The sequence below is a fragment of the Macaca mulatta genome, chromosome 14 (genome assembly GCF_049350105.2).
Source record: "Macaca mulatta isolate MMU2019108-1 chromosome 14, T2T-MMU8v2.0, whole genome shotgun sequence".
Classification (NCBI taxonomy): Eukaryota; Metazoa; Chordata; class Mammalia; order Primates; family Cercopithecidae; genus Macaca; species Macaca mulatta.
In genome coordinates, this window is record NC_133419.1 from 13,575,217 (window position 1) to 13,593,553 (window position 18,337).

Consider the following 18,337-nt stretch of genomic DNA (forward strand, 5'->3'; position numbering starts at 1 on the left):
GAAAATCTCAATGATAAATTTTAAAAGCTACCATTTACTAAGTGATTTTTAAGTTCCAGGCACTGGTAAACTCACTTTCCACGTTTCATTGAAGGTTCACAGTGAACCCATTAGGTAGGTATTATGATTATTGAAATCTAGTATAAAAATTTTAAGCCCACAAAGATTAATTTGTTCAAGTGACACAGCTTTAAATGGCAAAACATTTATTATTATTCGTTTTAAGATATAAAAATGTCTGATGTACTCCCGTGTGCAGATTACTGGATCACTCCCTTTGCTTTTGTGATGTGGGAATATAGCTGAAGAAAAAAATGCAATTATATGACCTCATAGTTATTGAAAAGAGTTTTTTTTCTCTTATGCACCAATAAATATGCTATCATTGGAGACTGATATGTAACAGTAACATTTTTCTGCAGGTGTTGACTATAAAAATATCATTATGTAATAAACTAATGAAAACAAGATGTTTTGCTTTCTCAATTGTATTTCTCAAAAAATTAAATAATATGTATGAAAAATTACTTGTAACAGTGGGACAAAAAACCATGTACCCACAGCCATGATTAGAGATACAAGAGTGTCGCTGATACCTTTGAAGGCTCTCGTGTTATCCTTCCCCAAGTCACTCTCTTTATCAGAGCTCATCATTATGCTGAATTTGGTGTTTATCACTCTCTTCCTTTTCATTATATTTTGTCTTTCCACATATGTTTATATTTCACACGACATATTGCTTAGTTTTTGTGTTTTGTAATCATTATTTAGGTAGAATTAATAAGATGTTCTTTTGTGACTTGCTTTTTTTGCTCAACATTAAATGTGTAAAACTCATCTTTGTTGATTTGCTTCGAGTAATTTATTTTTAGCAATATGTGGTCCTCCAGGAGGGAATGTGGTACAATTGATCTGTTCTCTGTCCCTGGACATTTGAGGTATTGCAGACAATCCTGCTCTGGAAACATTTGTACATGTCGTGTGTTGCACACATATAAGAATTTCTCGGCCGGGCGCGGTGGCTCACGCCTGTAATCCCAGCACTTTGGGAGGCCGAGGCGGGCGGATCACAAGGTCAGGAGATCGAGACCACGGTGAAACCCCGTCTCTACTAAAAATACAAAAAATTAGCCGGGCGCGGTTGTGGACGCCTGTAGTTGCAGCTACTCGGGAGGCTGAGGCAGGAGAATGGCGTGAACCCGGGAGGCGGAGCTTGCAGTGAGCCGAGATCGCGCCACTGCACTCCAGCCTGGGCTGGGCGACAGAGCGAGACTCCGTCTCAAAAAAAAAAAAAAAAAAAAAAAAAAAAAGAATTTCTCTTGTATATATTAACTAGCAGTGGAATTGTTGGGTGATAAAGCATGTGTATCTTTACCTTTACTAGGGAATTAGTTTTTAAAGTGGTTGTCTTCATTTACACTCATACCATCGTAGTAGGAGAGTTCCTTTCATTCCACAATTACTTAAGAAATTGAATGCTTTTCATATATTAACTTTTGTTTTCTTCTCCTGTGAAATGGCTATGCATGGCGTTGGACTAAGTTCTCATCAAGTTGTATTTTTCTATTAATGTATAGGAGGATTTTACATATTCTATATCTCATTAATTTTGTTGGTTATTTCTGTTGCTAAAAGGCTTTGATTTGTAGCTGCTCTTGTCACACTTGTGTAACATTCTTAATAACGACTAAGTGGGTTGTATCAGTTCCTATTGGTACTATTCATGTTCTGGGATCTGTTTAAGAAATTCTTTACTACCTTGATGTTGTAAAGAAGTCTTCTATCTTTATTTCTAATAATTTTAACGTTTCTTCTTTCTTTTGTTTTTTAAATTTTATTTTAGGTTCAGGAGTACATGTGCAGATGTGTTATACAGGTAAGTGGCATGTCACGGGGGTTTGATATACAAGTTACTTTGTCACCCAGGTAATAAGCATAGTACCCAATAGTAGCTTTTTGATCCTCACCCTCCTCCCATCCTCCACCCTCAAGTAGGCCCCAGTGCCTGTTGTTCCCTTTTTTGTGTCCATATGTACTCAATGTTTAGCTCCCACTCATAAGTGAGAACACATGCAGTATTTTCTTTTCAGTTCCTGTGTTAGTTTGCTTAGGATGATGGCCTCCAGCTTCATCTATGTTGCTGCAAAGGACATGATCTCATTCTTTTCTATGGCTGTGCAGTATTCCATGATGTATATGTACCACATTTTCTTTATCCAGTCTACTGTTGATGGGCATTTAGGTTGATTCCATGTTTTTGCTATTGCAAATAGTGCTGCAGTGAACATACAGGTTCATATGTGTTTATGGTTGAACGATTTATATTCTTTTGGGTATGTACCCAATAATGGGATTGCTGGGTTGAATAGTAATTCTGCTGTGAGTTCTTTAAGAAATTGCCAAACTGCTTTTTTTACAGTGGCAGAACTAATTTACATTCCTCCCCACAGTGTATAAGCATTCTCTTTTCTCCACAACTTGCATCTACTATTTTTTGACTTCAAGACAACATTTAAACCTACTTCTGACTTACAAGCCCAAGACTTTGCACCCTTAAATATATCTCAAGCCTCACACATCTGTACATCATTCAGTTGCCAAGTATTTTTCATCAGAACCTAACTTCACTGGAAGTAAAAAAAGTTACTTATTTTTCCTGCCGTGTTGTATCCCTCACCTTCACACATGCACCTATAACCTAAGCTGCTTCCAGCAAATAGCAGAAATGAAAGCCCGTTACTTAGTTTTTTGAGTCTGCTGAATTTTTTTCTATACCATAAACAACATAGGATTATGGGATTTGAATTTAGGGACCTTGACTCAAATCCTCTTTCTAAATCACACTCCTTTTGTGTTTCAGAAAAGCTAACCACTTTGAGCTTCAATTTTTATGACTATGACAAAAGACATACCTACCCTGAGGACTGTCAGGACAAGTGAGATGATACAGGTAAGACCTCTAATGCTTAGGAGATATTCAGCCAGTGAGAGGCAATACTGTATAATGTAGTGGTCCTCAAAGTGTGGTCTGGAATTTCCTGGGGTCCTTGAGATGTTTGTAGGTGCTCTCTAAGTTCAAAACTATTTTTATAATGACACTAAGACCTTATTTCTCTTTTCACAACTTTATAGTGGTATACTCCATAGGCTATAGAACATGAGATACCATAACAGATTGAATGCAAAAGCTGTTAAGAGAACCCAGAGGAAAATAGTCCCTTCCGAACTTTTCTTGGCATTGGAATTAAGACCTTGGATTCTGGATCCAACTGCCTGTTGATATTATGACTCTGCCATTGCAAACTTCATGACGTTGAGCAAATTATTTACCCGCTCTGTGCTTCAGTTTCCTTTTCTGTAAAATCGGTATAATGATACAATTCACCTCCTAGGATTTTTGTGAGATTAAATGAGTAACACCTATATAATACTTAGAATGATGCCTGGAATATAGTAGTGGTTCCACCAATATTTGCCCTCATTATTTTTACTATTGTTACTATTCTAGTTGATCAGCTCTTTAACATTGAAGATCTTGCAGCATTAATGTAGAATTTGTGGGCCAAACCATTCCACCAACCAACTCATCTTTCCACACACCATTGGAGTAGGAGCCACTAGGTGGAGTCTCTTAGTGAAATCAGCAGGAGATGTCATCAACCAGAGAAGTTAGACGACTGGGTCACCCCAGGCCTTGGGCTTTGGTTCCTATCTTTGCAACACCACATTGCTGTCCTTTAGTTGAAAGAATGCATGACTAACAGAGGTGACAACACCAAGGTGACCATTTGATTTGGGGAGAGGGACATATGGCATTGCCAAGAGGCAGAATGTGCTTTATCAGTCAAAATGTCCCCAGAACCCCCTCGCTTGAGCCACTCCCCTTTGCTTCAGATAGTTTCCAGCCTTAAGATTCTATGTGTCCTTTGGCTTTTCCTTACAAGCAGAAGTCATTGCTAAATAATATTTTAACACATCTTTATTCCCACAGTGCTAGTCAACAACATTGTTCACAATCACAGTCCTCTGAGTGGCACCCCACAATTGAGAAGGGCAGAGAAATTAATAATTCAATAATGCTGAAAGTCATCAATGCAATCAAAATTCCCTGTAACAGAAGAAGAAAAAAAAGAAGAGTCATGATGTTAGCAGGGTAATGGTTTTTCTGATTATAATAACATAGCAATGTCCAGATAATAAAAGCTTCCCCATATATCTCAAGTGTATCTGATGCTTAGGAATCAAATCAGTGAAGGATTATGAGATACGTCTATTTTAGTATAGGATAGCATAGCATAGCATAGCATAGCATAGCATAGCATAGCATAGCATAGGATAGCATAGCATAGCGTAGCGTAGCATAGCATAGCATAGCATAGCATAGGATAGCATAGCATAGGATAGCTAGCATAGCATAGCATAGCATAGCATAGGATAGCATAGCATAGCATAGCATAGCATAGCATAGCATAGCGTAAGATAGCATAGCGTAAGATAGCATAGCATAGTATAGCTAGGATAACATAGCATAGCATAGCATAACATGGGATAGCATAGCGTAGCATAGGATAGCACAGGATAGCATAGCATAGGATAGCATAGCATAGCACAGCGTAGCATAGGATAACATAGCATAGCATAGCATATTATCTTTTTAGAGAAAGGCATATAAAATAATACATTTTTGATTTATGTATGTAGGAAATAGTCCATTTTATAAATACATAAAATGCAAAGAAATGCATATATAAAAGGTAGTCTAATGAAGGGGAAAGACAGAAGGTGAAGAAACAGGAAAAAGAATTAAAAATAGAAAAGAAAAAGAGGGAAAAAAGAAAACTATTGGCTCAGAAAAAGAGAAAGCAAAAGAGACATAAGCAGTATAGGCTAGTAGTTCCACCATGTTTGTTTTTTTTGAGATGGAGTTTCACTCTTATCACCCAGGCTGGAGTACAATGGCAGGATCTCGGCTCACTGCAGCCTCCAACTCCCAGGTTCAAGCGATTCTCCTGCCTCAGCCTTCCGAGTAGCTGGGATTACAGGTGCCCACCACCACACCCGGCTAGTTTTTGTATTTTTAGTAGAGACGGGGTTTCACCATATTGGACAGGCTGAACTCCTGACCTCAGGTGATCTGCCCGCCTTGGCCTCCCAAAGTGCTCTGATTACAGGCATGAACCACCATGGCCTGGCCCCAGCTGTGCTTTTTTCAATCATGGCAAAAGACCTTCAAAATGTTTTGTATTTTGGCACTATGAGCACAAATAGAGATGCACATCTCCTCAGTAGCCCAGAGACTGCACATCTGCACTTACCAGTTAAAGTTTGCAGTCTTCTGAGAGCTTTACTTTATACTCAGGTTGTAAAGGTTAATATGGTTAACATCCTCTCCTAAAGCCTTATTTGTCTACTATATTTTAACTATAGGTTCAGTAGCTGTTTTACAGCCACATGGTTTTTAATGGCCACATAATAGTTCATGGTGTGGTTTGTCACCATTCATTTATTCTTTTGTGACAGGAACTGACTGATTTCCTCTTTCTTTCTTTCTTTTTTTTTTTTTGTTTTGTTGTTTTGTTTTACCGCTCTGAACGATGCTGCAATAGCATTCTTGTACATGTACCCTTATGTAGGTGGTTTAATTGCTGTAGAGATAGACATCTGGATCTGTTTATCAGTCAGGTAAGTAAATGTTGTCTCCTTGCTTCCCAAAATGGCAGTGACATTGCCATTCATTGTTAAATTAATTGACCTTTCCCTGACTATTAGTGAATTGGAGCATTATTGTATGTTTGGCCATCATAGTTTCCTTTTTGTAAATTCCTTCCTCATATTCTTTATCTTTTAAAAATTTTGTTCTTGACTTTTCTTGTCAGTTATATGCACTCCGTATATAAAAACATGAAAATGTTGCTGTTATCTGCTTTAAAACTATATTTTCCATTTTTAACTATAGCAAAGTTTATATATAAAGAAGTGTATTTTAGCTGGTTGTGGCAGCTCATGCCTGTAATCCTAGCACTTTGGAAGGCCGAGGCGGGTGGATTGCCTGAGTTCAGGAGTTTGAGACCAGCCTGGGCAACATGGTGAAACTCCGTCTCTACCAAAATACAAAAAATTAGCTGGGCATGGCGGCATGTGCCTATAATCCCAGCGACTCTGGAGGCCAAGACAGGAGAATCGCTGGAACCTGGGAGACGGAGGTTGCAGTAGGCTGAGATCGCATCACTGCACTCCAACCTGGGCAACAGAGTGAGACTCCATCTCAAAAAAAAAAAAAAAGAAGAAGTGTATTTTATCTCTTTTTCTTTCCACGTCAAGATATATCACATTTTTATTACCCCAGTGATAAAATGTGTCCCTTCCCAATCAATCCTCTTGTGTCCCTTCCCAATCAATCCTCCCACCCCACTGAGAGTCAACCACCCTTCTGATTTCTAGTTCATATAAATTTACCTGTTTAGTTTTTATCTGAAATTGTTTGCCTCAATATAACAAATTGAAATTCATTCATGCTCCTCTGTGTGTCAGTAGGTTGTTCTTTTATATTGCTGAGGAATATTCTACTATTTGAATAATTAACTTGTTTTAGCCATTCTGTTGTTGATAGAAATTTGAATTCCTTACCAGATTAACTATAATGAATAGGACTGCTATAAACATTTTTGTATGTATCATGAGACATAAAGTAGGTGTATGATTAACTTTGTTAAAAACCACCAAATAGTTTTTCAAGGTAGTTGAACCATTTTCCATTTTCCATTTCCACCAAAAGGGTCTAAGAGTTCCAGTTGCTTCACATTCCTTCCAACATGTGGTATTGCCGGTCCTTTTAATTAAATTGATTCTGGTGTGTGTGGAGTAGTGTCTTATTGTGATTTTAATTTGCATTTATGGGATGATTAATAATGTTGAGCACGTTCCCACATGCTCACTAGCCATTTATCTATCTTTGTGAAGTACTTGCTCAAGTCTTACTCTTTTTTTGGCCTTTTTATTATTGATTTTCAGGAGTGCTTAATATATTCTGGATGTGGGTCTTTTGTGAGAAAGATATATAGAGAAAGAGGAAATTTTCTCCCTTTCTGTGCTTTGGTAGTCCATTTTATTTATTTTATTTTTCCCCTATGGTTAGTCCATTTTATGTTCTATCTAAGAAAGCTTTGTCTACTCCCACGGTCATGAAGATATTCTCCTGAGTTCCCTGCAGCCCATCCCCTCAAGCTTTATAGTTTAGGATTTCACATTTAGGTGTATCGCTGATTGACGCTGGAATGTGAAATCAATTGTGTACTTCTGGTATCCACTGACTTGGCCACGGTTTATTATATATAATGCTGAATTTGATTTTTTAATATTTTATTTCAGATTGCTTCACAAAGTTTACAAGATAGAATTACCTGTAATTTTAAAATATTTTATAATGTCCTTATCATGTTTTGATGTCAAACTTGTGATAGCCTCACACAAATATTTGTGAGTTGAGAAGTGAATTGAAAGTATTCAGTTTGGTGTTGTTTCTTTGCTAAATGTTTGGAAGAATTAGTCTACTCCTGCAAGGCTTTGCTTTTTCTTTTTAGAGAGAAAGTTTTAAATTATGTATTTGATTTTTTTAGATATAAGACCAGTCGGATATATACATTTTTTCCTGTGTTAGTCGTGGCAAGTGGTTTTGCATAGTTTATAAGGAATTTGTCAATTTCATCTAAAGCATCAAGTAATTTTTATGTTAATAATTTCCTCATATATTCTTGGCTATTGTATTTATAGTGATACACCTTCATTTCTGATAATGATAGCTTGTGTTTTCTCTTTTTTCTTTTTAAATATCTAGGAGTTTACCAATTTTATTAGTTTTTCAAACATCCATATTTAGCTTTATTTTATCTTGTCTATTGTTTGTGTTGTATTTCATTAGTTTTTATCTCTATTCTTTGTTATCTCTATTATAGAATACTATATCTCAATTCTTTCATTTTCTTTATGTTTAATTTTTTAATCTAACTTCTTGGTATGAATATTTAGATAATTTATTTTTAGTCTATTTTCTTTCCCAATACTTGCATTTGAGGTTATAAAGTTTCCTCTAAGCATGCTTTAGTTGTATCAATTTATATAAATATTTCTATTATTTTGTTTTTAATATATTTTTTATTTCTATTGTAAATTCTTTGAACCTTGTATAACTTAGAATTTCAAAACAGTTTTGGGACTTTTTTGCCTTTTTAAAATTGACATTTAATTCAGTTCCATTGTTTTCAGAGAATATATTGTGTATGATTTTAATCCTTTGAATTTTGTTGAGGCTTGCAGGCTCAGCATATGGCTAATTGTTGAAAATGCTCTAAGTGAAATCGTGAAATCTCTCAAATTTGTCAGCTGTTTTTCACTTTCATTGTGGTTTTTTTGTTTTGTTTTGTTTTGTTTGTTTTTTTTGAGACGGAGTCTTTCTCTGTTGCCCAGGCTGGAGTGTAGTGGCGCAGTTTCGGCTCACTTCAACGTCTGCCTCCCAGATACAAATGATTCTCCTGCCTTAGCTTCCCGAGTAGCTGAGATTAAAGCCACCCGCCACCACGCCCTGCTAATTTTTGTATTTTTAGTAGAGACAATGTTTCACCATGTTGGCCAGCCTGGTCTCGAACTCCTGACCCCAAGTGATCTGCCCCCCCTTGGCCTCCCAAAGTCCTGGGATTACAGGCCTGAGCCATTGTGCCTGGCTATTTCACTTTCATTTCTGAAGAACATTTTCACCAGGCCTAGAATTTTGGATTGGCATTATTTTTGTTTTAGCAATTTAAAGATGTAATTCTATTGTCTTTTCACTTCCATCAGTTAGTTAGATAGGAGGAATAAGTTCAAGAGATCCGTTATACAGCGGGGTGCCCATAGTTAATGACAGTCTACTGTATTCTTTTTTTTATTTTATTTTACTTTAAGTTCTGGGATACATGTGCAGGACATGCAGGTTTGTTACACAGGTATACATGTACCATGGTGGTTTGCTGCACTTATCAACCTGTCATCTAGGTTTTAAGCCCCACATGCATTAGGTATTTGTTCTAATGCTCTCCCTCCCCTTGTCGCAGTAACCCCCAACAGGCCCTGGTGTGTGATATTCCCTTCCCTGTGTCCGTGTCTTCTTTTTAAACTTTGTTCAGCAACTCTCCTTTGCTGTTTGGGGGCAGGGTACTTTGTATATCTTTTTGTCCTTACCTGAAGAGCGTCGTAGCCTATCAAAGACTTAGTTTCATATGGAGAAAATCTCTTTTAAGTCTTTATACCTTGAATGGACGTGAAACCTTGACTTCCTTCTCTTTCAGTCCACACGGGCCAGGGATTGGATTGCAAATCAGCATCACTGGCAAGTGGGTCTGAAGACATGAGCAGCTTTCGTGCTCTTCAGAATTCCACTTGTAAATTTCAGGTTGCAGGCTTTCATCGAAAAATTGGTTTAGTAGTTTCAGCTGAACTTTCAGCTTTTTAACACCTTTAAGGTTGTTTTGTTTCTTTTTAATAAAAAACTTCTGTTTTCAGAGAAGAGCTGATTCACGTAGCCATACTTAACCATTACCTAAATCAGTCTCCCTGTTTTCTGCACGTTGGTCCTGCTTTCTGTGGACCTGGTGCATTCAAATGTTAAGTATTTCTTGGGCTTTGCCTTAAGAAATATCTTCTAATATGACCCCCAACCCCTTTGCCTTAGATGGTGGGTTTTCAATTTCCTCAGCAATTTTTGATGTGTTTGGTAACTCTCTTTTTCTCTCCATGTGGCTCAAACCTTTTACATTCTTTTACACTAATCTTAGTGGTATTTTGGAAGCAGCTAAAATAAATGCCCCTTTTCAATTTTATCATGCTTTATCAGAAGTTCAGCCCGTTAAAATCAAATCAAGAACTGTAAAAACACGCCACTGTGATTCTAATGTACATATAGGACTATAAACTACAGCCATACTGCTGTACCTTTTCTTTTTAGTGTATCATTTTCTATTTGTATTATACTGATTTGTGTATATGTTTTATCTCTTGTGCGCCTGTGAATCCCTAAAGGTGGGAGTTACAATGGGTTTATTTTTTCTCTTCCACAATGCCTGGTATAATATCTATCAAATATTATGGATTTCATAAATGTTTGTCAATAAAAGAAAAGACATGGGTGTCCACAACATGATCTGAATGGCGCTGATTGAGTGCTAATAAATATTTTCTATTAAGCCCTTTACTTCTCACTCTATAAATGCAACATACTTACCATGAACAGGACAGTAACAGCATTACACTGACTATTTTGTTGAGAATAACCACAGATGTAGTTTTGATCTAGCATGAAACCAAATGTGAGGAGAATGATTCCAGCTATTGCTCCCAGGGCACTAAGGAAATTCATTATTCGGGTCAGTATTATCTGAAATAGAATAAGAACATGACAATGTGACTCAGGCCCAGCCTGTACTACAAACAAAGCAATGAGTGCAGAGAATGGAGAGCAGGATTTTACTCACAGCATCTTAATGCCATGAGGCAGCTCTGTGGTCCTATGCGAATTGCTTCACATCTTTGGGCTTCAGGCCCTCATCTACACAATGAGGGCATCCTGTGAACTTTTAATAACCTTCCCATTCCCCATATTCTATGCCTAAGTTAACTCTCATTCAGTTGGGAGGAAAGGTGTGCCTGTAACGATTGCAGTTTGATTCTCTGGTGAAAGTCATTGTCTGTTTACATTTTTGTTTTCAGGCTCCTATGTTTAATTAAATGCTGCACTTCTCTGCCATTTTTAATTTCTCCCTAAAATGACAAACGAAGGATTTTCAGTCCTTTTCTAAAATCATGTATTGGCCTAGTAATATTTCATGTCTTCAATTCTTTGAGTAAAGTAAAAATATTCTACTTATAATTTATCTATACCTTTACATTCAGTAGCACTGTATTCTTTATTTTGAGATTCTGTTTATGGTTTAATTAGATTGTCTACAGTTTGCCTTTCATGTGAGTCAAAGTAGTGCCTGTCAAAGTGCCTGGAATGCTGTAAATACCCAGAAAACAAAAAAGAATGAATAAGTAACTGGAATATTGAAATAATTCTACCATTAATTGACTGGGAATTTGGACAAGTTATTTAACGATTGTAAGCCTCAGTGTCTTCATACACAAAATACGAGCTAAACTAGATGACCAGAGAAACTTTCTCCTCTGGCATAGTGGGTTATAATTCTAGGAAAACATGAAGCAAATGCTGTTTATTGGTATCAATACTTGATAGTTTGTGGAATTATGGTGACTTAATTATTTTACAAACTTTTTTCAAGGCCAGGATAAATTATTTGAAAGTTATTTATTTTTAATAAAGTGGAAATAGTGAAAATGTAACTCATTACTCTTTTGTGTGTGTGTGTGTGTGTGTGTGTGTGTGTGTGGTGGAGTCTTGTTCCATTGCCCAGGCTGGAATGCAGTGGCATGATCTCAACTCACTGCAACTTCCGCCTCTCGGGTACAAGCAATTCTCCTGACTCAGCCTCCCGAGTAGCTGGACTACAGGTGTGTGCCACCACACCTGGCTGATTTTGTATTTTTAGTAGAGATGGGGTTTCACCATGTTGGCCAGGCTGGTCTTGAACTCCTGACCTCGTGATCCACCTGCCTCAGCCTCCCAAAGTGCTGGGATTACAGGCGTGAGCCACCATGCCTGGCTACAAAATATATTTTTAATAAAGTAGAAATATAACTCACCAGAGTTTCTGTGGTTTTTCTTTTCAGTGCAATTAGGAAGGCTCCAGAATTAATGAACTGTTAAGAGGAATAAATACGTTAATGATGGCCATGTTTAGCTGATGTTGAGTTCTTACAGAATAGACTTCTGTGCAATTCTTTTACATGCCTGCCTTCTAAGTTCGCACACTCCTCAGGGCAGTGAGAAGGGTGAGTTGCTTTATATGACTTTCCGCAAATGGAATAGTGGACGAAACACTGGTCTGGAAATCCGCTTTAGCTCTATTTATTTGAACATGAACATTTTTTTTTTTAACCATACAGGGCTTTGGTTTGCTCATCCATGTTCCTTTTATAGCTATTGTGAACTCAGCTTTGATCTCATGACAAAGGGATGTCAAGTCAGTTTACAATCATTAAGATCGAATTCCATCTTACTATAATCCAGTGTATTCTCTTGAATGGGAACATAAGGTGGGGTTGCGGTGGATGTGCTGGTAGTTCTTAAAAATCTCCAAGATCTTTCTTGGAAGTGGGTCACACGTGGTGGCATTGTTGTCTAGTGGACATTTCAAATCTGATTACAGCACATCCATGTTTACATTTCTAGCCCCTTCATGGGCATTTTCCAGCCTCATCCCTCCACCCTCACTCCCTGTGCTGAACTCTTATAGTTCACATAATAGAAAATGCTCTCCTATACCTTCAGCCTTTGCTCATTTTTCTCTCTTGGCATGCAACAAGGCATCTCTAATCCTTACACTCAGGCATCCCAACTCCCATCTTCTGTGTGTGTCCTCACCTGATTAACCATTCACCCTTTAAAACTCATTCAAGCTGGAAATGTCTCTGGGCACTGTCCCCTCTGTTTTGTTGGTGCCTTTCCTATGGAGGCAGCCCCTGTGTCTATTCTCCCTCATCACACCCTATGTTAATTGTCTAACTCCTCACTCAACTGAGGCCTTGAGCTCAGGGACTGCTGTCTTTTCCCTGAATCCATTACCCTGCCCATGCTCTGGCACTAAATTTTAGGTCCTAAGTTAATGTTTATTGATTGTGACTAAATTGGGCTTGATAAATACCTCTCTGCAGTTTAAAGGTGTATCTGAGAAACCCTTCCCACTGCACTTCTGTAAAGAATAAATTGCTCCTTCATCTCTGCCTGCATAAGCGCTTTCTGCACCTCTGTGATAATATTTATCACACTGCCTTGAAGTGATCTGTTTACGTGCTTTCTTGCTAGACTGAGAGGTCTTTGGGGGAGAGGCTCACTGCCTTTCTCTGGGTATCTGGCTTATAATAGATAGTAACTAATTTTGAATGAATGAATAGCCAAATAAACAACTTCAAGCCTCAAAAGAAATATTCCCAAAGGAACTTCAAGACCTAATGATGGAATATCAGTGACTGTGATGAACAAATGGGGAAATCATTTCAACAAGGTTAGTTTTTTGCACTTTTGAAAGCATATCATACAACTGGATCTAGCTTATTTCATTGCAAAGAATTCCCTAACATCCTTGTTGGCATGGCTTCAAATTGAACTTGATTGACTCTACTCACCAAAACAGAGCCCCAGAATGGATATCCTGAAAGAAATATAAAGGGAAACCTTGGATATGGTTTTAACAAGGTGAAAAGGAAGATAACTCCAAAAGAAAAGGTCATAATTCCAAACAGGATCTGGATAGTCTGCAAATAGAGGAAAAAGTCATGGTGAGGAAAAGCCAAGTGATAGTTTCCCTTCTGTTTAGAAGATCTTCTTTTGGTTAAAAGGATTTGGCAATTACTCTCTTTGGTAATTAGGGAAAGAATAATAGAAGTCCCTTTGTGATGCTCCTGGGTACTTTCTTAATTCCTCTATATGGTATTTGGTGAAGGGTAAAATGATCTAAATCAGTGCTCGTGAAAATGTGATCCACGGATTGGCAACATCAGGATCACTTGGGAGCCTGAAATGCGAACTATCAGGCCCTATCCCATACTTACTGTAACAGTCTCCAGGTGAGGCTGGGAAATCTGTGTCTTCATAAGCTCTTCAGCTCTTTAGCCCATAAATGTGAATGTTTGAGAAACACTGAATTCTAAATGAGTATACCAGGCTGGCCCCAAGCAGAATTGACCTGGAGATGGCCAATTCTCTGAGCCTGTGACACCAGGCAGTGGTTTGACAAGTGCTGGGGAAGACTAATGAGGACAACATACAAAAATGGAAGGTGTACAACGTGTGAGTCTATGTGCTCTGCTTTCTTCTTCTCAGCCCACCTTCTCAGTCTGAGGAATCTCATTTACTGCCATAGCAACTATCACTTTTTAAGGAGGTGAGTCCTAAATGATAGCATGTTTTTGTCAAGTCCAGACCCATGTGATTCGTTCTTGTCAAACATCCTCTCTCAAATGTCCCACTAACACTCTATATTCACATATTCTTAAAGAAGAATTGGAATGAGCTCCTACCTTCAAACATGTGCCAAGAGATCATTTTCTTGGCCTTTCCCCTGCCTCAGTAGAATATACGTAGGGGCAAGTCTTACTTACCCCTATGATTTTCATTTTTGTAGCAAATAATTTTTGCAAGGGGCTTTGAGTCGAAAAGGTGGTGGTTGAAAGTTCTGTGGATTCATATTCTGAAGCAGTGATTTCTGGAGGAAATACCAGAAACACCGGACTGTGTGCCATGCTTGAATCCATGATGGTGTCGGTGAAAATGTGAAAGGAGATTATTTAGTTGGTACTTCAGCCTCGACCATGTTCTTTTCTTGTGCTGAGGCTGCCTGGAGCACTGGAATTGTTCGCTTTGTCTTGGAATTATAGAACCGTAGAGTCACAGAGTCATAGAATCTCAGGACGGCTGGAGATCCCAAGACGGCCCTAAGTAAAATGCCTGGGACTGGGGATCGGACAACCCGACAAGTAGTCCTGGTTAGTTAGGGGTTTACTGTGACTTTTGGCAAGTCACATCCCCCTTTCCTGGTTTCTGATTCCTCATATGTACATTGACCAAATCGGACTAGATGGTCTACATATAAAGACATTTTAGGGACCACACACGGTGGCTTACGCCTGTAATCCCAACACTTTTGGAGGCCGAGACGGGCGGATCACGAGGTCAGGAGATCGAGACCATCCTGGCTAACCCGGTGAAACCCTGTCTCTACTAAAAAAAATACAAAAAACTAGCCGGGCGAAGTGACGGGCGCCTGTAGTCCCAGCTACTCCGGAGGCTGAGGCAGGAGAATGGCGTGAACCCGGGAGGCGGAGCTTGCAGTGAGCTGAGATCCGGCCACTGCACTCCAGCCTGGGCGACAGAGCGAGACTCCGTCTCAAAAAAATAAATAAATAAAAATAAAAAAGTAGCCGGGTGTGGTGGCGCCTGCCTGTTGTCCCAGCTACTCGGGAGGCTGAGGCATGAGAATCGCTTAAACCCAGGAGGCGGAGGTTTCCTTGAGCAGAAATTGCACCACTGCACTCCAGCCTGGGCGACAGAGCGAGACTCTGTCTCAAAAAACAAAACAAACAAACAAACAAACAAAACCAAAAAGGACATTTTGGTTACCAAATGGCAACTAGATACACATTTATTCCAGTTCCATATCTTCAGATACAGGTAGAACGCAAAACCTCTCAGGCCACGGAACAAATTAACCACTTCTTAAAGTATAGATAACATCCCTTTTTCCTGTCACTTTGTGGTTTTGCCACCTGATTTAAGTAGCTTTAGCTGTGTAATAAATCCCTCAAAATGTAGTTACTTCCGGCAACCACCATCGGCTTTTGTTTACACACCATGGGTCCTGGGTGTGGTCTCTTATCTGAGCCTGCTCAGCCCTTCTCTACTAGGCTCTCTTATGCAACTGTGGTCACCTGGTGGGGCGTTCAATTCCGTGAGTTAGGATGGCCTCAGTCGTGTCTCTGGCAGTTGGCAGACTCTTGGTTCTCTTCCAATTCACAAATACTTTTCAGACCTCTGCTGAGTCATGTGTGCTAATGTCATATTGGCCAAGCAAATTTCCTAGACAACCCAGATTCGAGGGGTAAGAAAATAGGCCCCCTAATGTCTTCATGGGAGGATCTGTACTTCCATCTTGAAAGGACAAGAATGAAGGGAGGGGAACAATTTGTGTCTATTTTTAACTGTACCTTGTCATTTTCTGGTGTTTTCTATTGAGATCAGGTCTTCCTTAATTGAATCTCATGATATGACAGCCTCTAGCCACTTGCCAGTTAGAATATTTTAAAAGGCCACCCCTCCCTCACAATTTCTTTTCTCTGAACGTATCCATCTCTTGTTCAATTTTCTATGGACGTTGAATCATAATGGTGATTATCCTTCATGAACATCATCTGATGTTGTGTTAGCATTCCCTAAGTTAAGCCCACTATGTTGCAACATACTTTTATAAAACACCATTTCACCCTCATTACTCAGGTTTTAGCTTTGCTCTAGACCTTCCTCAGTTTTTGTTTTTTCTCCCTCTAAGCATTATGACTAGCACAGTGTTCTAATAGCTATCTGACAAATGGCAGAAATATAACTTTAATTTTTATTATTCTTTAATTCATGCAAGCTAATTCTGGCAATGCAGTGAAAGACTTACTTTTTGGAGAAGAGAAACCTAGAATGAACCCCAAGCTCTTTTATTTACTAGTTATGGGGTCTAGGCCAAGTTATCTATTAATTTACATATTTATTAAAACATTACATTTCTTTTGCGAGAATAAAAATTGTTATACAGTTATCATGAGTGAATTTTAAAGTACCTGGAATGCAGTAGATGCTAAGTAAATTGTAGTACTAATAAAAATAAGAGTAATAAGTATTATTTCTCTTATTGTTGCCATTTTTAGCATGGTGAGCAGATACTTTGTCTTGCTTTATGTTTGCATTATTTCCAAAGTTCATTTTTGTTGATTCTTTATAGGCTAAATGTATTTCTATGAGCTTAGCTATAACTCTGGAAATGTCACACTGAATCAGTGCAGACATTATTTTTTTATTCATTTATTTTTATTTTTATTTTTTTTTGAGACGGAATCTCACTCTGTCGCCCAGGCTGGAGTGCAGTGGCATGATCTCAGCTCACTGCAAGTTCTGCCTCCTGGGTTCACGCCATTCTCCTGCCTCAGCCTCCCGAGTAGCTGGGATTACAGGTGCCTGCTACCATGCCTGGCTAATTTTTTGTATTTTTAGTAGAGACGTGGTTTCACCGTGTTGGCCGGGTTGGTCTTGATCTCCTGATCTCGTGATCCGCCTGCCTCAGCCTCCCAAAGTGCTAGGATTACAGGCATGAGCCACCGTGCCTGGCCCCAGTGCAGACGTTATTTTACAATTTCTCCATTTCAGGGTGGCTGTGGGACTCCATGGCCTCCTGCTAATAAATGCCCTAGGCCCCTTTATACATTGATGACATGTATCTGTTCACTACTTCAACAATTTTTCATACCTCAGATTTCTTCTTATTTTCCAATCTGCCAAAATCTACTCTTTTAGTGCAAATTACTCTAGTCTTAAGGTGGTTTATGGAATAATATATAATATGTTTGTATTCGTTAATGTTCTGAAATTCAGCCTTAATTTCAAGCTTCTTATTGCTAAGTATTCCAGAGAAGTTATGATGATCCAAGGAATCCAAGTTCTCTGATTCACAGTCAATGGGATTAAGCCTTTCCTCACAGCCTCTCATCTGATGCCCTTGCTGGAAAGTTCCAAGAAAAACACTCTATATTATTTCTCTTATTCTTCTGTTACTGCAGCTGAAAGTCAATTTTCTTTGTTTTTAAGTTTCTCTTATTTTCCTCTGTTGCAAAAGCCCTCCTTTAAAAAGATCCATATCCATACCCTGAAGAGAGCAACTCTGGGAGCAGAATTAGAGCAGTCAACTGTTGTGGCCAGATGTCACCTGCTTAGGAGTCCCCAAAGATTTTTTTGTTTTTTAAAATTATAAACAATAATTTTTTTTGTTTTTTAAAATTATAAACAATAATTTTTTTTTGTTTTTTAAAATTATAAACAATAATAGTGTCTTTAAATCTTATTCCATGAACGATGGTAAATCCCAGTGTCACTCTCAATGTCTCCAGACATTTCTTGGAAGGTGCAGGTGAATATGAGGGGGGGGGAGCCGCTGGGACTTCTATCGTGTGGCGTGGTCTCAAGCTCTGATTTTCTGCATCTATTGAATTCTTAGTTTTCTCTGCATGTCTGGGCTTCTGTCTGTGTTGACTGTTTTTCTCACTGCACTGTCCTGTTAGTTTTCATCCTGCTTCTTCACTACTCTAAGGTAGTACTAGCACAATCTTACATGTATAGCATACTTTAAAAATAAGATTAGAAGACTATTCTACAGAACCTACAAAGGCAGCACCAGGGATTTCCTACGGTATCTTCTGACATACACATTCTAATTACTAATTTCAGACTTACACGTAGGTATTAGATATTCCCTTTGTGACTACCTAGGAATTTTATGTTTAAAGAACAAAAAGATTATTTGTTTCATTGTGGTCCGGTGGGATTTTGATGCCCTCACTCCCTTTCCCAATTTGCAAGAAGAAAACGTGTATATTAGTCTGCTTAGGCTACTATGGTAAATTACCATGACTGCTTCATTTAAACAGCACAGATTTA

General features: G+C 38.5%; 1 protein-coding gene and 1 long non-coding RNA gene across 2 annotated transcripts; one reads left to right on the top strand and one right to left on the bottom strand.

Moving 5' to 3' along the window:
* The first annotated feature begins 1,841 nt into the window (after positions 1-1,841).
* On the top strand, positions 1,842-6,494 carry LOC106993226 (uncharacterized). Its single transcript, XR_003722512.2, has 4 exons — positions 1,842-1,876; positions 2,861-2,950; positions 3,992-4,153; positions 5,607-6,494. It is a non-coding gene; the product is annotated as an uncharacterized LOC106993226 (long non-coding RNA).
* MS4A5 (membrane spanning 4-domains A5) lies at positions 3,965-14,502 on the bottom strand. The gene is made up of 5 exons (XM_001086601.5): positions 14,248-14,502; positions 13,273-13,401; positions 11,731-11,787; positions 10,253-10,405; positions 3,965-4,108 (listed from the first exon to the last, which is right to left on the bottom strand). Exons 1-5 carry the CDS (start codon positions 14,398-14,400, stop codon positions 3,998-4,000), a joined length of 603 nt encoding a protein of 200 aa, XP_001086601.1. The 5' UTR covers positions 14,401-14,502; the 3' UTR covers positions 3,965-3,997.
* Positions 14,503-18,337: the final 3,835 nt, after the last annotated feature.